Genomic DNA, 19,659 nt, shown 5'->3' with positions numbered 1-19,659 from the left:
ACGTCCAATGGAAGGTAGGCTTTAAAAGAACGTTCCGTTTTCAAACGAGATATTCTCCTCTACGACGTTGAGCGAGGAACAAGTGTCAGCTGTGCCGAGGAAGAACAGCACGATTACATCTATTTTAATCATACAAACTTTGAATACCGTCGCGAGGAAAGGCAAGTTTACATATTTTCAGCAGCAAATGTATTTGACAAATTCATGCAATTTGCGGAAACGATGGTCCGTTTGTTGGCCTGCTACGTTAGCCTATCTAGCTAGTGCTAGCTAGCCGCCCGTTGCGTTTACTAGCTAGCTAGCGTTAGCTAACTGTTTTGCTAGCTGGCGGATGTTGAGCATATAGTAACAGTTAATTGATTTGTTTACTACGTAACCGTTGAATCATATGATACATTTACTAGCAATTTTGCTTAAGGTGCCAATGGTGTTCTACATTGTTCTTGTTGTGAATGTCAACAGGCTGAGATGGAGAGAGCTAGCTAGCTAACGCTAGCAGTAGCTAAGTTCCGAAAGCTGCAAATTCAGCTGGAACGAGACGATAAGATGGATGAGGGGCAGATAGCAATAACCGTACTGTCTTTCCGTCTACTCTGTTGTCCCGCAGTTGCACTTTTTTGTATAAAGCTAACGTTACGTTACATCGAGACGGATCATGGGGGATGACAGCGAGTGGACGAAGTTGCCCGTGGACCAGAAATGCGAACATAAGGTGATTCTCCTTTCTAACCATGTTTTCTTTGTCCGGTAAAGGTTACAGAACCGGAGCCAAATAAACCATCATGTTGATCCTTTGTTACCACACACAGTGACCATTTAATTGCAAATTGATTTAGATTGTTCCGACGTGAAGCACTCCATCTTCGAACGTTACAATTCTGTAATGTGTTTGCTTCCTCCCTCATGTGGAAGGTATGGAAAGCCAGGATGAATGGGTATGAGGAAGCCCTGAAGCTCTTCAAGAGGATCGATGATGAGAAGAGCCCAGAGTGGGGGAAGTACCAGGGCCTCATCAAGAAATTTGTGACCGACTCAAACGCCGTGGCCCAGCTGAAGGGACTGGAGGCGGCGCTGGCCTACGTAGGGAACGCCCAAGTAGCTGCAAGGTGAGGGGGAGAACTGAGACACTTCTAGTTACAGACGCAGTGGTCAACTTGAGTATTGATAACAATACGCTGACATCACAGAGTCTAAGAGGAATGGGCTGTTGTCCACTTGCTTGCTGTCCCCCTTTCTGGTCCTCAGTATTTCCGTTTCCCGCTGCCTACTTTCTGTGCAGGACGGTGGGGGAGGTGGTGAGCGGTGTGGTGTGTAAAGTGTTCAACCAGCCCAAGGCCAGGGCAAAGGAGCTGGGCTCCGATATCTGCCTCATGTACATAGAAATAGAGAAGGCGGATGCTGTCCAGGAGGAGCTCATCAAAGGCCTGGACAACAAGAACCCCAAAATTGTCACCGCCTGTGTGGAGACCATACGCAAATCACTCAGGTGAGATCCACCGGAGAAGGAATTGTACCGTTCTTGCTTGCTAGTCTTGTCTCTTGAGGCATGTATTTCACAATTTAAACAAATCATCCAGTAAAGTTCATGATTTCTCTCTCTCAATCATCTTTCTTCCCAGCGAGTTTGGGTCTAAGACCGTGGCCATGAAGCCTGTAGTGAAGGTCTTACCGAAGCTGTTTGAGTCGAGGGAGAAGGCGGTCCGCGACGAGGCGAGGCTGCTGGCTGTGGAGGTGTACAGGTGGATCAGGGATGCGCTACGGCCCTCCCTCCAGAACATCAACTCGGTCCAGTTGAAGGAGCTGGAGGAGGAGTGGGTGAAGGTGCCGTCGGCCGTGGCCAGACAGAACCGCTTCCTGCGCTCCCAGCAGGACCTGCGGGCCAAATACGAACAGCAGCAGCAGCACGCCGAGGCAGGCGGGGACCAGGCCGATGGTACACACACACACACACATACACACACACACACACAGACATCTCTCAGGTCTTATCTGCTGTAGCCACTAGGGCTGCACCATTATGACAACAATTAATAATTGTGATTTGTCCTGATATTGTAATTGTGATTATTAAGTGTGATTAACGTTTCACATGTAAATGCACTGTGGTACCACCGTCATATATAAAAATGTCAGATAAATGTATGCTCTCTATCTGCTATCAGTCTCAGTGAAATTGCTCACAGGGCACTCGGCATTATTCGTCAGATGGCGTAAACGCCCATAATTCACCCGCATGCCCCCAGCGCATCAACGCAAAGCTGAATTATTCAGTGCATTAATTGCAGCCTTTTGGGATTAATTTTGATTACTACTAATGCACGATTAATTGTGCAGCTGTAGGGGGGCATGTCCTCTGCTGTGACACAGCTAAATGCCATCAATATTTTCTCTCTCTCAGGTGATGAGACTGACGATTGCGCCCCTCAGGTGGATCCTTATGATATCCTGGAGCCAGTGGAGATCCTCTCCAAGCTGCCCAAAGACTTCTATGAAAAGATTGTAAGCGGATGTTGACACATCAGAAATCCAGGATTACCCTGAGTCTTGAATCTACTTTTGTAAAGACCATTACATACCCCTCTCTCTGTCTGTTTTATTGAAGGAAGCTAAAAAGTGGCAGGAGAGAAAAGAAGCTTTGGAGGCCTTAGAGACTTTGGCTAAGAATCCTAAACTAGAGGCCGGGGACTTTGGGGATGTTGTACGAGCTCTGAAGAAGGTATCACCTTTTTGGCTGTTTTGAAATCCAGGAATCAATGTCATGGGATTAAAGTATCTGTAGTATCCCTTAAAGTCTGTGTGTTTGTAGGTCATTGGCAAAGACACCAACGTCATGCTGGTATCTCTGGCAGCTAAGTGCCTGGCCGGTCTGGCCTCTGGTCTGAGAAAGAAGTTTGGGACCTATGCTAGTCATGTAAGTTGGTCCATATTTCAAGAGTACTCCACATTCTATACTTCCCTATACTTCCCTAACTGCTTATTGACCTGCGGTACTGTTTTCTGATGTTTGACTTTTCGTCTCAAGGTGGTGCCAACTATACTGGAGAAGTTCAAAGAGAAGAAACCACAGGTGGTCCAGGCCTTACAGGAAGCCATTGATGCAGTCTTCTTGACGGTGAGTGTGGCATTAGTTCCCAAACAAGCTCTTCCCAACATCCCTGTCGATGTGGATGCTCTGTAGCGCGTTGCCATTGAGCAATTACAACACTGTGTCCTCGGCCATGAATCTGAACACAAGTGTTAAGTGACGGTAGATTGACAGTAGATTGGTTCTCATCGTTGTGGTTTGCTAGTGAGGTGAGCATTGCATCTGTCCTGACATTTTGGTACTAGTGGCAGATGTACACTGGATAATGAATCAGATTTATTTAGCTAGGTAGGTTTTCACACAAACTAGAAATTTGTTTTGTACTGTCGGTGCATGACGCTAAATGGACAACAAGAGACAAGGTACAAGGACGAGAAGATGGTGCAAATGACAGGACAGTGCATAATAGTGCAAGATGCAATTGGGCAAGTACAATATTATCATGTACAATACGATCATATAAATTATATATGCAATGTAATCCTTTTATACAATTCAAGCAAAATACAATCAGCCAATCAAGTTATGTGCGGATAATGTTGCGAAGTTGGAGTCAATTGGAGACACCGGCGGTGATGAGGCTGGTTGCAGTCGGGAAGAAACTGCTTTTGTATCGAGAGGCTTTGGTCCTGAGCCAAACCGCATACTGCACCTTTAATTAAGAGTCCATTATCGGGGCAAGATCACTCTGGACCTAATGGTGTTGTGATGATCTATCCCTTGGTAATGGTGCAGAAATGGTCTCTTCCCCACCGCCACCAGATGGCCGGACAGGCCAGATTCCCCCAGTCTCTCGTAATGGAAGATAAATGAACCTGTGCTTGCTCTCTCTGTCCTCAGACCACTCTCCAGAGCCTGAGTGAGGATGTCCTGGCTGTGATGGACAACAAGAACCCCTCCATAAAGCAGCAGGCCTCTCTGTTCCTGGCCCGGAGCCTCCGTCTCTCCAGCCCCTCCAGCCTGCCCAAGAGCCTGCTCAAGCCCCTCTGCGCTGCCCTCCTCAAGGTGAGGGCCTCTTGGAGGATATTAATCAAAGCAAAGCCACTAGCAATCAAAACGTGTAGATGTTAAAAGGCAGCTTCCTGAGAACGAGGCAGTCGCTCGCCATGTTGCAAGAACGGTGCGTAGGCTGAGGTAGTGTAGTTTCTCGACCCGGGTTGACCTCGCATCATGGGGGCTACCGTCGGAGCAAACGGCGCGGCGGAGCACTGAGAAGCATGCGTGTTTGCTCTCTTCCCACGGCAGCAAGTGAACGACTCCGCGCCCGAGGTGAGGGACGCTGCGTTCGAGGCTCTGGGCACGGCCATGAAGGTGGTGGGAGAGAAGGCCGTCAACCCCTTCCTGGCCGATCTGGACAAACTCAAAGTGGACAAGGTAAGGGTGGACAGGATGTAAAATGGCTTTCGTTTAAAGCTTTTTGTGGAGGCTTATTTTAGTCCACTGCATCACCACCGCTGCTTGTTTCCCCCTCAGGCTGAGTGTTCACTGTTGGTGTCTCGTTAATTGCCTGTCGCTGGAGTCTAGTTAATTGCCTTTCCCTCCCAGATCAAAGAGAGCGCAGACAAAGTAGAACTGGCCGGAGGAAAGAAGGGCGGAGGAGGGGCTGAGGACAAGCCTGCTGCCCCCAAGGCACAGGCCCCAGCCAAGCCCACAGGGCCCACAAAGAAGGCCCCCGTGGCTAAGGTGAGGCACTGGCTCCTAGCCTTAAAGACTGTTTAATGACGATGGCTCATCTGTGTGGATTAAGTTAATTAAGTGAATCACTGCCATCTGTATTGCAGGCCGCCGGCGGCCCCAAGAAAGCCAAGCTGGGTGGAGCTGGCGCCGGAGCGAAGGGCAAGAAGCCGGCGGAGACCAAGGAGGCGGTGGAGACGGAGCTCTCGGCTGAGGTGTGCGAGGAGCGGGCGGCGGCCGTGCTCCCTGCCTCCTGTGTGCAGCTGCTGGGCAGTGCCAACTGGAAGGAGAGGCTGGCCAGCATGGAGGAGTATCTTAAGGTCAGTGTTCTGTCCGACTCTGTAGAAGACTGGCTCACGACAGATGAGGCGAGGTACTAGCTTTAAAGGTCCCGTGCCTGCTCTTAAAACGGTTCATATTGAAACAGCCAACACTTATCGGGGACAAATCTTGACGATTTCTAGGAATTACAACTGCTCTTAACTGTGACGCCCATGTTGACCTGTTGTCTTCCAGGCTGTGGAGCAGATGGACAGCAGTGAGATGCCCTGTCAGGCCCTGGTCCACATGCTGGCCAAGAAGCCCGGCTGGAAGGAAACCAACTTCCAGGTACCTCGTCCACTCATCACCCATGCTCTCTTCGGCCTCTCGCCATGCTAGGTCCAGGGCTGCTACGACGGAGGAAAAGCATTTCAAGCCAGAGTAATTCGGTCACTGGTACGATTGGAGGAATCATGACCAGCGATAATGCAGAACATTATTTTTTGCGATTTTAGACCTTTTGCCATTGCAAATTTTTGTATTGACTCATACACTGTGCTAGTGTTCTTCGATGGTGGGCTCTCTTCTGGGAAATTAGGAAAGGATTTGTCTGGAGAGTTTGTCACAACCACAGCAAAGCTCCAAGGCGTTTGCTCCAGCGTAAATATTACATGGTGTGATTGTGACGTCCGTGGCTTCAGGTGATGCAGATAAAGCTGCAGGTGGTGTCTGTGCTGGCCCAGAGGGGCAGCTTCTCCAAGACCTCGGCCTCCGGAGTGCTGGACACCCTGGTGGACAAGGTGGGGGACGTTAAGTGCGGAGGGAAGGCCAAGGAGGCCCTGACGGCCATCGCCGAAGCCTGCTCTCTGGCCTGGACCGCTGAACAGGTGAGCTCGACAGAATATTTAACATTTTTGAAGTATTTAATACTACATCAAATTGTGACTGGATCTCTCATGTACGCCATGTACTATTCATCTAGGTTGTGTCGTTGGCTTTTGGCCAGAAGAACCCCAAAAATCAAGCTGAAACACTGAGTTGGCTGGCTAATGCCATGAAGGAGTTTGGATTTACAGGGTAAGGTCTAGTGTGGCTGGAGCCGTCAGCTCCTCTCATTCTGAGTACGGGACTGAATCAGAATGGTGCTCGCTCTTCATTCCTCTCTGGTCTCTTTCCATCTATCCGTCTGTGTCTCTGCAGAATAAATGTGAAAGCCTTCATCAACCATGTCAAGACTGCTTTGGGAGCTACCAATCCGGTGAGTGCCGCGGTCCTGATGAATTCAGCTTCTTGACCGGCCCAGTATTTAGAAATCTCTACTGTAGTGCTGTTAGGAGTTTGTCAGAGAGCTTGATATGGCATTGGCTACACAAAGGTCTAAAGGTCTTGTTAACTAATTTTCTTCTAGTCACATTTAGATTATGAATAGAATGCACTGATGGCCTTTGGTGGGGAAGTGCAGAAAAATGCCTTTTTTTCCCCCTTCTACTTCATATTTCTGCATATAAGGGACAAAAAAATCAACTGTACTGTCACTCATCAGTTTCCACAACGTTCTAGATTACACTAGATTCAAAATTGTACTGCTGCATACAAGTACTGGGACAACAAAATGCAGTAGTAGGCTACACCGAAATGCAGTTGACATCCTGAATAGTGATTTTTCTGAAATGTGTGTTGATTCTCTTGGCAATTTTGACAAATAGAATTGTTTGTGCCGTGGAAATGTTCCATTGTGTTGTCATTTGACACTTCTGTCCCCTCCTCTCTCCCTCCCTCAGGCGGTGCGAACAGCGTCCATCTCCCTGCTGGGGGTGATTTACCTGTACATGGGCGCTCCCCTCCGCATGTTCTTTGAGGACGAAAAGGCCGCCCTCCTCACCCAGATAGACGCAGAGTTTCAGAAGGTAGGCTCTGCACAGCGACCAAAGTCTGGGGGGCCGCCAACCCTTGTTTCTAAAATCTCCATCGGTCCACCGGGTGTCGCTGTTATCCTTCCATCACACCGCCTCCTCCACAATACAAGCGCCTCCCTTCTGACGGAGCGGACGTGACCGTTAACTCTTTGTTGCCTGTGCCGTTTTGTCAGATGCAGGGCCAGACTCCGCCCGCCCCCACCAGAGGCTCTGCCAAGAGGTCCGGGGCTCAGGGGGAGGCGGAGGCGGGGGAGCAGGAGGAAGAGGGCGGAGCTGGCGACGTCACGGACCTGCTGCCGCGCGCTGACATCAGGTTGGATTCTCACCCGCCCTCCTCAAATGAGTTCACAGACTGCGGTTCCGTTTGCTGTAGGATGTGATTAAGTGACGCCGTCTCTGGTCTACAGTGATAAGATCACGGGGGACATGGTGTCGAAGATCGGGGATAAGAACTGGAAGATCCGTAAGGAGGGTCTGGATGAGATGGCTGCCGTGATCTCCGAGGCCAAGTTCATCAAGCCAGCTGTGGGAGACCTGCCCAGTGCACTGAAGGGCCGACTCAGCGACTCCAACAAGATCCTGGTTAGTATGCGTGAGGATGGAGAAGGGAGTCAGGCAGTGAGCAGAAGTAGACATGGATTTAATCTAATCTAGTCTGTGATTTTTGTGTTTTTTTAGGTCCAGCAGACCCTGTCCATTCTCCAGCAGATGGCCACAGCCATGGGCCCGGCTCTCAGACAGCACGTGAAGACCTTGGGGATCCCTGTCATCATTGTCCTTGGAGACAGCAAGGTACACACACACACAGTCATAGGCCTCTCTGTGTGCCAGCCAGGGTCTACCCCCCACCTTACCCACGCGTGCGTGCTGTCTCCTCAGAACACGGTGCGAGCCGCAGCCCTGGCCACCCTCAACAGCTGGGTGGAGCAGACGGGAATGAAGGAGTGGCTGGAGGGGGAGGAGCTCTCGGAGGAGCTGAAGAGGGAGAACCCTTTCCTCAGGCAAGAGGTGCGGCCCCGTTTCGTCATTCGCCACACCGCCAGTCCTTCCAAACACTTCCACACGCCTTCTCGTAACGGAACTACAGCTTCTTGGTTCTCCTCCATATTTTTCTGTTCACTGTTTGTCCCTCCCTAACCCACACCCTCAACCTCTCTCCCTCCCTCTCTCTCTCTTCCCCTCCCCCCTCCCCAGCTCCTGGGCTGGCTGACGGAGCGTCTGCCCGCCCTGCGCTCGGCGCCCTCTGACCTGCAGCTGTGCGTGCTCCCCCTGTACGCCTGTCTGGAGGACAGGAACGCGGACGTGAGGAAGAAGGCCCAGAGCGCCCTGCCGGCCGTCATGATGCACCTGGGCTTCGACAAGATGAACAAGGCCACGGGCAAGCTGAAGGTCAGGGAGGGGCCGCCGCCCCCCTAAAGCACCGCTGCCGCAATGCAGCAAAACCCGGCACTCTATCCCTGTTTCTCTAGCAATGCAGAACACACACACTTTTTAAGTGTTGGGAGTGATGAGAAGTACTACCAGGATACTCCCTCTTAGAGCACCTATTGTGTTTATGTTTTGCTACTCTTGCACTTTGGTCTTAGCACTAGATTTAGCTCTTAGTTACTCGTTTAGAAAGGAGATGCACTTGCTTGTGAGTAGTAGTACACTGACTACCTACGTTAAATGTGTTTATTTTACTTTGGATACAAGTCTGCTAAGTGACTAATGTAATGAGGAGGAGAAAACGATCAAATGTAATCTCATCTCTCCAGGCGACCTCTAAAGACCAGGTGGTGGCGCTGCTGGACAAAGCCAGGGCAGCCATGCCCGCCAAGCCTGCCGCCCCGGCCAAGGCAGCAGCTGCCAGGCCCACAGACAGCGGCCCCCCAGCTAAGACCCCCGCAGGTTGGTTCGTCCGGGAAGGTTAAGCTCCTCGTTACCGCCGTGCGAGAGAGGAACCTTGTGTCCTCGTTTTGAACTCTGCCTGCCTCTCTTTCGGAAAAAGTCACTGATCTTGACTCGATTGGATCGGCAACAGCCGTGTGAAGGCGCACAGGCCTCCAGCCATCCCGTTGGCGTTAGATCCGAGACTGCCTCCGAGGAGGGGTGGTACGAGAGAATGCCAGCCCCCGTTTGAATATGCTGCTTAGGATGCATGTAAAGCATATGGGGTCAGTGTTCTCTTGTAGCTGGCAGAAGCGTTGATACTTGGTGCCCTGCCGAGCTGTGTAGGTGTCGCTTCTCTGACCTCCATGTCTTAACTCTCTCTCTCTCTCTCTCTCTCTCTCTCTCTCCATCCCCGCCACAGCTCCCAAACAGACCCAGCCTGCCAGCGAGGAGTCCTGCCTTTCTGAACCCAAGACCTCCAAACCCGGAGCAGCCGTCAAGGGAAAGGTGGGTCCCTCCCTAGTGGCTTGAGCTGTCTGTGTGTTGAGACGACCGTGTGTGTCTGTGTGCGTGCGTGAACATGGCGGCGAAAGGACAGGAAACTGCGCTGACCAGTGTGGCCTGTCGAAAACGAACTGGGGGGAAAAAAAATCAAGGCACTCTCTTGTGTGGCCAGCGGAGGTCCCAGGAGCAAAACGGCGGTCTGGACAGAGATGACTTCAACAGCTCTAAGAGCAGCTTGAACGCCAGCCTGGAGAAGGCTCGCCCAGCCTCCACCAGGGACAAGCAGAGGAAGCAGGTACCTCAGACCTGTCTGGGCCCCCACAAGGCTGACCTCCAGCCGGTGTTAAGTCTATCCACGTGGTGCGAGCGTCTCTGGATGTCCGGGTCCCTCCCCCTCACCCACCCTCTCTCTGTTTAGTCACATGGCCGTGGAGGAGAACATCACCGTGGTGGATTTCTGCTGCACCTTTCCGGCTCACGGTTCACCACTAGCCTCGGGTTCCGTTTCGGTTGCGTCGGTGTGGTTGACCCATCACACTGACCTTTCCCGGCGATCGGTCGGTTCCGCTCGCCCCCCTCATCCGTTTGTTTGTTCTCTGACCGCCGTCCGTCCCCGTCCTCAGGGTGCAGCTGTGAAGAAGCCCGTGGGGAAGGCCAAAGAGGAGGACGACCGGTCAGGGCCGGTCTTCACCCCGCTGCCCAACGGCAAGGAGCTGCGTGCCAAGGAGGAGAAGAGCCTGAAGGTCAGCAGCTACATCTGCGTCTCGCTCAATATGGATTCTTACAGCACTTCTGTATGTGAGGCTCAGTGTGTGTGTCTTTGTGTGTGTGTGTGTAGGTGCTGAAGTGGAACTTCGCCTCCCCCCGGGAGGAGTACGTTGAGCAGCTGAAGGCGCAGATGGCTCCCTGTGTGGCCAAGTGGCTGCACGAGGAGCTCTTCCACCACGACTTCCAGCACCACATCAAGGCCATCAACGCCCTGATGGAGGTCAGGACGCACACACACCTACTCTGAACCTACACACACCACGTCAGACCCATCCACGTGAGAGTGATGAGTTGCACCATCAGTCGGGGCGCTGGTTGCAGTGGCACAGGCGTCCTGACCCGACCCTCTGTGGGGACACCCCCATGTGCACAGGGGCCATCTGACTCACCCCCCCCCCCTCCCCCTACACACACACACACACACACACACCTACAGCAGAGCAGCAGCCTTACACTGTGTGTGTGTGTGTCCTCAACTACCACTCCCAGCGTTTGGAGGGGGAACAGGAAGCTACGGTGGCCTGTTTGGACCTGGTGCTGAAGTGGTTCACACTGCGCTTCTTTGACACCAACACCAGCATCCTGATGAAGGCCCTGGAGTACCTGAAGCTGCTCTTCTCCAGCCTCAGCCAGCAGGACTACCACCTCAGCGAGCTGGAGGCCACCTCCTTCATCCCCTACCTTGTCCTCAAGGTGCGTCTCTCTCTGGGGGAGGGGGGGGCTGGGCTGGGGGGGAGGGGGAGACATCTGGACATCAGATCACCTGGGCTGATGTCAGATCACCTGGATGTTGAGCTGAAGTAGTAGGTGGTTGAGTGAGAGTGATGAGTTGCACCATCAGTCGGGGCGCTGGTTGCAGTGGCACAGGCGTCCTGACCCGACCCACTGTGGGGACACCCCCATGTGCACAGGGGCCATCTGACTCACCCCCACCACCCCTCAAATTAGTCTGGGGCCATTAGCTTTGTATTTTAGATCCAGTTTAAGGTGAAGCTGCATCCGCCGGATACAATTTGAGTAGGCGGGCTCTAGATAGTCAGGGGCCAATTGTTTTGCATTTTACCAGTCTTAAAGGCAACCCGAGGAGTTTTCTTTTTGGTTACGAAAGTGTCATTTTAATGTGGGTGAATCTACATTACCCACACTTGTTTGTGTCCATTTTCGACAAATGTCGTTTCTTCTATGTAGTTTATTTTTAGATTATTATTTCGTGGTCGGGTCGGCCAGAACTTCCTTGTAATGACAATAAAAACTATTTACTGCAGTAGCCTACACCACCGACAAGAGTCTGATGTGGCTTTCTTCCCCCGAGGAGGGCCTGGTGATGTAAGGTTACCTCAAATAGCCCTCCTGGAAATAACCATTCTAGCTCCAGTAAGCCCACTAGGCTTTTTGGTTTCTCATTCCAGGTAGGCGAGTCCAAGGACGTGGTTCGTAAGGACGTGCGCGCCATCATGGGCGTGCTGTGTAAGGTCTACCCTGCCAGCAGGATCTTCCCTTTCCTGATGGAGGGAACCAAGTCCAAGAACTCCAAACAGAGAGCCGGTGAGAGAACAGTGGTACCCTGGTTCTACCATGCCCTACCATACAGGTTATCCTGTTCTACCGTACTGAGGGTTGGGCCGATGAACGATGTCATCACCCATCGCCGATTCTTCATAGCCAAATAATAATGGTTGAGAAAACATTGTTCAGACCTGCAAACTTCTCTCCTTTTGGCTACAGTCACCTTTTATGTTAAGCATGGTAGCATCAGTGAATCTAGAGGGTTTTAGTTTTGTATATCGTCACCTTTTTCACTACAGAGTTTGCAGGTCTGATTGTTACATCGTGTTAACATTTTGGCTACAGTCACCTTTTTTATGTTAAGCATGGTAGCATCAGTGAATCTAGAGGGTTTTAGTTTTGTATATCGTCACCTTTTTCACTACAGAGTTTGCAGGTCTGATTGTTACATCGTGTTAACATAATTGCAGGGCAGTTAATTGCATAAGCTCAAAATTAAATTCAATACTCAAGGCCATATTTTTAGAATATTCATGCGCAGCTCACGTCTTCTCAGCCAGCTGTGGGAGAAAGCAGCGTTGATGCTTCAATAGTCTAATGCTCGATCAGTATTCTTCCTCTGCTGCTGAAGTGAATGCTGCTGAAGTGAATTGTTTATAGCCACATTCAAACTGTGACCAAAGCAATTTATCCATGGCCAGTTTCCTGATGGCAGCTACAATATTGGCTCTGTTATCCATAGTAATGCAAGATATTTTCTCTATTTCCCATTGACTCCGCCCCCACCCAGAATGTTTGGAGGAGCTGGGCTGTCTCATCGAGCTGTACGGCGTGTCTGTCTGCCAGCCAACCGCCGCCAAGTCCCTGAAAGAGATCGCCGTTCACATCGGCGACAGGGACACGTCGGTCCGCAACGCCGCCCTCAACACGGTGGTTGCGGTCTACAACGTGTGCGGCGAGCAGGTCTACAAGCTCATAGGCAAGGTAAGCCTCGCGACCGTCGCTCCAAAACTACAGGCCGCACCACTATCGCCACGGACATCTTGTATATTTGGATCCCTGTCGAGCAGATGCTGTGATAACACTGTACTGTTAGGTCTTCATAGAAACACTGTACTGTTAGGTCTTCATAGAAACACTGTACTGTTAGGTCTTTATAGAAACACTGTACTGTTAGGTCTTTATAGAAATCTATGTTTTGGGCTATGCTCTGACCCCTTTTTGTTTTGAACATTACAAATATAAGACAGAACACTACTACATACGCACACTTTGGTCATAGATCTTCCTCTCACCCTGAGGCGCGTGTGTGTCTGTGTGCGCGTATGTGTGTGTGTGTGTGTGTTCCCCACCTCCAGCTGTCGGAGAAGGACATGAGTATGCTGGAGGAGAGGATCAAGCGTTCGGCCAAGAAGACCACCGTCGTCCCCACCCCCAGCCAGGAGAAGGAGAAAGCCGGCAAAGCCCCTCCCACCAAGCTCGGGTACGCATCAGCCAGCCTGCCTAGTTCCGTCTCATACATGTTTTATATTTGCCTCTCGGCTGGCTTGGCTTGTTTGGTAAAGGCTAAATGAAATAAAGGTTGGATGGATAGATACTTTATTGATCCCCAATAGGATCCCCCCGAGCATCTTTTCGTCAAGTTCTCTACCGGACTCCACTTTTCTCCATTGTTTGTTCTCGCTCTCGCTCTCTCTCTGTGTGTGTGTGTGTGTGTGTGTGTGTGTTTCCTGTCTACCCAGATTTTCGTCTGGCTGTGGGTATCGGTGTAGGGCATATGATATCTCTCGTGAGAATAGGATATGTTTGGTTGAGATTAATTTAGGCTATTAGTGGAGTTGTGTTGAGTGTGTAGGGCCAGGCTGATGATTAATACATCAGGGGCCGTGGCCTTGAGTTTATCAAGGGAGAGTGAATAATAAACTTTTGTATAGCACCTTTCATACAAATAAATGCAGCTCAAAGTGCTTTGCAACAGAGAATGTACATGCATGGAGTGCTTCACATAAAAATAGACATAAAGTAAACTAAAAATCTGGAAAATAAGATGGAAGATGAAACACAAGTAAAGATAAGAAATCAAGTAAAATACAGTGTAAAAATGACAAATTAATAAGATATTGTACTGGAGAGAGAAACATTAAAAAAGAAAAAAGTGCAAGTGAACTCAGCTGTGAGAAAGCGGTAAGAAGGCTCCTGGTTTGAGAAAGACAAACGCACTATGAGAAGCAAGGGAACACCGTCTAAGACGAGAGACTTGGTTTTCAGGTTCAGCATCACTGAAGGTGAAGTAAGATCACTTCCACGTCTCGCCACACGCAGGGAAAGTACTAGTCTAGGTTACTAGCCATGCTAGGGCCTCAGTTAGCACAGCGCAAGCAGTAGCCATGTGACTCTCTCTTCCATCTTCCCCCATGCAGCCAGTCCCAAGCCCCGAACTCCCCTGGCCAGTCCCAGCAGGCAGAGCCGGCTGCAGCCCTGGGACAGTTCAGTCTGGACTTGCACCTGCTGGACGACCATCTGGACTCTGTCCTCGAGCCCGACCTGATCCAACATGAACTGGTGCAAACTTTCGACATCCCAGAACTCAAGTAAGTCTCTGTCTCTCTGTCACTCACACAGACTGTCTGTCTCTGTCTTTCTCTCTTGCACTCTCTCTCTCACACACACACACACACACTGTATTCCATGTCTGAAGTGTCTTGAGGGCCATTTCTAATTTAAACAATTGAAATGTCCTATCCAGGCTCCGCATACTTCCTGTCCATTCGGAGGAGCTTCACCCCAGCCCCGCCTCCACCATCAACCTGGTCATCTCTCAGGTCGCCTCGGGGGACATCAACACCAGCATGCAGGCTCTTGCACAGGTAGGCAGGCGCGCGCACAAATACGGAGTGTTCTGACTCAATCGACCCGCTGTTGGGCACTGACCGTTGCGCTCTCGCGTGCAGGTCGACGAGGTGCTGCGTCAGGACGGCAGGGCGGAGGCGATGGCAGGCCACGTGGACCAGTTCTTCGCCGCCGCCTCCCTCCAGCTCCGCCTCACCCACAGCACGCACATGACCGACCAGCGCCTCGCCCGCCACCACGTCTCCAAACTCTACAGCTGTGTCATCGGCAACATGGTGGCCGTGAGTAGTGGGTGTGTGTGAGAGGGGGAGGGAGTTAAGAGTATTGGTGGAGAGATCCAACATTAAGACTGGGAGGAGGAGGAATTAGGGGGGGGGGGGTATTATTACAGCTCTCTACAGTGGGATTGCATCACCATAAGGGCGCTGGCCGCTCCCAAACCCTCACCTGTCTCCAATTTATTGTTTCTTTATTCCTGCTCCTCAGCGCAAACTCTTTTGAGGAGTTGCTTTTAATCTGCAAGTTAAAGTTTTTACGCTGCAATTTTCTATCTGAAGAGATGATGCAATGTTGTTGCTTTTGTGGCTGAGACCAACCAGCATTAAAAAGGCCCCATTTTCAAAACCGTTCTACGTGACAGTGCAGAAAGTGAGCCCAGTTTCGGTGTGTTGTCTAAGAAAGTTAATGAGCCAGATCTTCCCTCCGTGTTACTGATGATGAGGCTCAAACATTGTGTGTGTGTGTTCCCCTCCAGTTGTTGGGTGTGCAGCGTTTGGCGTGTGAGGCGTCCGTGGGGGTGCTGAAGGACCTGGTGGAGGCTCTGCTGACCGTTTTGCTGGACGCCCGCGTGGAAGAGCTGGCTGACGGACAGCAGGTCGTCCGCTCCGTCAACGTGCTGCTGGGGCGCCTGTTCGAGAGGGCCGACCACACCAACGTCCTCCGGTATGTCTGCTTGCCAGCACGCTCGCCCGGTCAGTGTGACGATTTAAAATGGGAAGGACCGGTGCTTTTCTGTCAGTGTTGAAGTCGAGTCACTCAGTATCTAGAGTCCGAGGCGAGTGTCAAGTCAATAAAGAAGAGTTCGAGTCAAGTCAGTCCCAGGCAGGCTTTCTTTCCTTCTTTCTTTCCTCCCTTCTTTCCTTCTCTCTTTCTCTTTCTTTCTTGAGACATTACCATTTTAAAGGGAGTTTATTTACTTTGTGACACTAGCCAAACAAAGGCACTTGTTTCCCAACTTCAGAGTCCGAATGCAGGCATTGTTCGTAAAGTCCAAATTATCGGTGCTCAAGTCCCAATAACGAGTCCTATAATCGAGTACTACAACACTGGTTTGTAGTAGTGTTTCATGACACAGCCGCCCCTGTACTACATCACTCGTTTGAAAGGGTTTCAAATTCTGGACTGTGTGTATTCTCCTTTCCAGAGCTCTGTTGATGCTACTCCAGGAAAGCCTGCAGTCCCCCTCAGTGTCTAACAAGTTCTCTGAGCTCGTTATGAAGGTACAACACTAGCGCCTTTGGTAGGAGTGGTTTAGAGGATGCTTGCCCTGTCTGAACTCTGCTCGTGTGTGTATGCAGTGTCTGTGGAGGATGATCAAGTGCTTGCCAGAGACCATGGCTAGCCTGAACCTGGACATGGTGCTGTTGGACATACACAACTTCATGAAGGTCTTCACCAAAGAGAGGCTTCTCCAGCTGGGGACGGACATGCCTCACCGCACTCTAAAAACCCTGCTCCACACACTGTATCAGCTGACTGGGCCACGGGTCAGTGTGTACACGCGTGCGCCCCCCCCCCCCCCACACACACACACCCCACACACACACACTACCTGAGGCAGATTGTTGACGGTGGGGTGTGTGTGTGTGCAGATCCTGGAGCATCTGACCCTGATCGAGAACAGGAGTGAGTCACAGCTGGAGTCTCATCTGAAGAAAGTGGTAAAGATCTCCGCACGCGCCAAAGCTGGCAGAGAGACCGCCAACACTGTACGTATACACACACACGCACGCACTGCCTTGTCACGTCTTGTGTGTATATGCATACACCCCATAAGCATACATACTACAGTGAAGACTGTTTGCGAGACTCTTGTGGCGTCCTTATGTCAGTCCTTGACTGGAGGACTCTCGTCTCTCACTCTGCAGGGGTTGAACCCGAAGGAGGCTGAAGTCTTCAAAAACATCTCAGCCAAAGAGAACTGCAATGAGGTCAAGATCACAATCCAGATCTTGTGTGCGTGCATGTGTCTTATGCTGTGTGTGTGGCGTGCCTGTGCGTGCATCTGATGGCTGTGTGTATGCCTGTCTAATTGTGTGTGTGTGTGTAGGGTTTGACGGATCTGTGGAAGTTCCAGCAGAAGCACCCTGACACGGACTTGACCCCCCACCTGAAAAAGCTTCCTCACACCTACCAGGACTTCATAGAGCGCGGCCTCAACACACTCAACCCAGAGAGGGGTGGCAAGGCCAGGATACAGCCCCTTAACACAGGTACACACAGACAGACAGACACACACACACACACGCAAAACAGAGGGGTAGGGGCAAGGGGTGTATTGGGATTGGGCCAAACACTTTCTCTCACACACACACACACTTCTATCCAGGGGACCTAGCCAGCTAACCAGCCCCTGTGCTCTTTCTGCCAGCCGTGTCCAGCACCCTGTCAGGCTCCAAGACCCTTGGGCAGCTCCACAGACAGGAGAAGGGCACCGCGGAGACGCACCCCAGCGCAGGTAAGAGCTACAACCGAGGTGGCCGTCACCGTGAGGACCACACATACCACCACGCTGCTGAAAGGTTGTGACCTGCTCCCCCCTCCAGGTGTGTCTGCCTCCAGCCTCAGCTCTGGTACAGACCAGATGGGACTCTCGGCGTACCAGGAGAGAATCAGGGTCCTCCGACGGCTCCACTGCCAGGGCAGCACCTGGGTACGCACACACTAGGGCATTTCTGACTACTGAATTTTAGTAGTCGACTACTCGCCCAAAATAGTTGACTAGTCGATTAATCGCAGGTTTACTGCAATTGTTTTTTTCCCCCAACTAACACACACACACCGCTCCAACGACGGAAAGATTTCCATCATCAATGACACATTTTCTCTGGCACATATCACAATCATCCTCTAGTGTTCAGCATAAGTACAGTACATATGAGTACAGTGAATGAGATTTCCACGTCTCCTCTCCCTCCCCCGTGTTGGCAGAAGGAGACGGAGGACGAAGAGCGCCCTCCCCTGACCCCCCTGCTCGCCATGTCGGCCGCCACGCCTTCCATAGACATGCTGCAGAACGTGCACAGCAAGCTGTCCCAGATCCTCCACCACAGCCAAGCACAGAACCAGCCCCGCCCCCAGAGCCCCGCCAAGCCCGCACCCAGAGCCAACTTGGACGACCTGAAGAGGCGCCTACAAAAGATCAAGGGCAATCTCTGAGCACGCACACGTCAATTTTTTTTAATACAAATTTAATCTTTTAAATATACAAACTTGTTATACTAATAAAACTTTTTATATGTTCAGTATTAATTTTATATATGAAAATAAATGTTTGTCAAGTGGAAGAGTGGGCTGCTGTATTTTTTCCAGGTGGCCTTTTGACTTACTACGATGAGACCTTCCTTTTGGGAGAATATTTGATCTGTAGATTGGTAACTGCTGAGTAGAGTAGTGCATTTTCATCATTTTAGATCAGAAATTGCCTAAAGGTGGTGGGGAGAAGGAATTTTCATTCTTGGAAAATGTGAGTGAGGCCCTGCAGTCTTGTAGTATATGCCTACATACAGAAGGAGGAGCCAAAGTATTAACTTCCATACACCTTAGCTGGACGTGTCTTAGACATACGGATGAAATCAGGTATTCTATGCTGGAAATTATATAAAAGTCCATCCGCTCAAAAGTCATAAAGCTTTGGAATGAGTTTCTACATTTTAAATACATTTAGAGTAAATATTAATTTAGAGCCAAGTGGTGTGATTGTTGTGCTATTTCAGACCAGTGCGTCATTGGTTGAGTGACGAGCTGAAGTTTGTGAATCAGTCAAGCTTAGCCACTGTACCAGTGGAACACGCACACAAGCAAAACAACACACTAACATAAATAGCTTCACAAAGCACTAGGCTGATATACCAGTAAGTGTTCACAACTATTTCTATCTACACAGTCAAGAAACGACAGACTCAAAAGCAGTAGGGTGATACCAGTACTTGGCACTTCCACAACTGTCATGCCACATACTATAGAAATAATGGTAGCAAAACAGCCACCCTCACAGTGCAACTCAACACTGCCAATCTCACCCCATTGAGAGAAAAGTAGGCTAGGTCACAGAATACCACATCCACAACACAGCATGGTCACAATATCACACCAACACCTCTACATCCACATACAACACAACACCCTACATCCACACACAAAGCAGAGCATGGACACAATACTACACAACACCCTACATCCACACAACGTGGAGCATGTAATGAACAAAAGTCTGAAAAGTTGACAGTACTTGGTAATCTGCTCTAGAATACACCTGGTTTCCTCCCTAGTCCTACCTATAAGACACAAGCCAATCTTAACTACTCAACTGGGCACCCCGGGGACCACCCCACGGTTACAGCACAAAAACGAAATGGGGAAGGTCTCACCAACTCCCACAGGCTGACTGAGCCAGGCACGCTCACAAACCAAAAAAGTACTTACCTCATGTGGCAACACCCGCATTAACCTACGAACCCATGAAAACAGAAAACAAAGATCTACCACACCTACACTAAACCAAGCTTTGGACGAGTCCCCATTATGTTACAACCACTATGTGATGGCAAATATAGGCTTTAGAGCCCATCATCAATAAATGTCCTCTGTGTCATAGTTGATCAATACAAAATGCACTGTCTGTGTCATCTCAACTGAACAATCTGGAAAATCACTGTGTGTAGAGAAAGATGATTGTTTTGGATCAACCATTGGATTTGACTACTTTAGAGGCCTTTATATCCAAGTCCCTCATCCATGCTATGAGATTAGCTATAAAAGTCTTTATCATGATGTCATACATTCTCAAACTGATGTGTGTGTGCTGTTGGAAAGTCTATGCAGTACATAGAATGAGAACCATCCTGCTATGAGCTACTGGTGAGGCCAGCTGCACAGATAAAGTATGAGTAACAAGGTTTTTATCTCTGTTGATGGTTGCTCTGACCTAGCTTACAAAGGTCG

At 50.4% G+C, this 19,659-nt stretch overlaps 1 protein-coding gene across 1 annotated transcript; it reads left to right on the top strand.

The window, feature by feature from the left end:
* Positions 1-655: 655 nt before the first annotated feature.
* LOC311308417 (cytoskeleton-associated protein 5-like) lies at positions 656-17,874 on the top strand (the record flags this gene model as incomplete). Its single annotated transcript, XM_084437376.1, has 42 exons — positions 656-712; positions 913-1,106; positions 1,280-1,486; positions 1,620-1,933; positions 2,399-2,499; positions 2,603-2,716; positions 2,807-2,911; positions 3,023-3,112; positions 3,926-4,090; positions 4,331-4,459; positions 4,631-4,768; positions 4,867-5,079; positions 5,276-5,368; positions 5,722-5,907; positions 6,003-6,097; positions 6,221-6,278; positions 6,802-6,927; positions 7,110-7,249; positions 7,344-7,518; positions 7,615-7,728; positions 7,816-7,944; positions 8,131-8,325; positions 8,694-8,826; positions 9,230-9,315; positions 9,936-10,055; positions 10,151-10,300; positions 10,570-10,773; positions 11,490-11,625; positions 12,377-12,570; positions 12,945-13,069; positions 14,007-14,177; positions 14,333-14,453; positions 14,538-14,717; positions 15,191-15,378; positions 15,860-15,935; positions 16,014-16,202; positions 16,308-16,424; positions 16,584-16,646; positions 16,766-16,928; positions 17,087-17,173; positions 17,262-17,368; positions 17,647-17,874. 42 exons carry the CDS (start codon positions 656-658, stop codon positions 17,872-17,874), a joined length of 5,976 nt encoding a protein of 1,991 aa, XP_084293502.1.
* Between the last annotated feature and the right edge of the window lie 1,785 nt (positions 17,875-19,659).

This window comes from Borostomias antarcticus (genome assembly GCF_949987555.1).
Source record: "Borostomias antarcticus genome assembly, chromosome: 4".
Taxonomy (NCBI): Eukaryota; Metazoa; Chordata; class Actinopteri; order Stomiiformes; family Stomiidae; genus Borostomias; species Borostomias antarcticus.
This window is presented reverse-complemented; position numbering and strand designations above follow the sequence as displayed.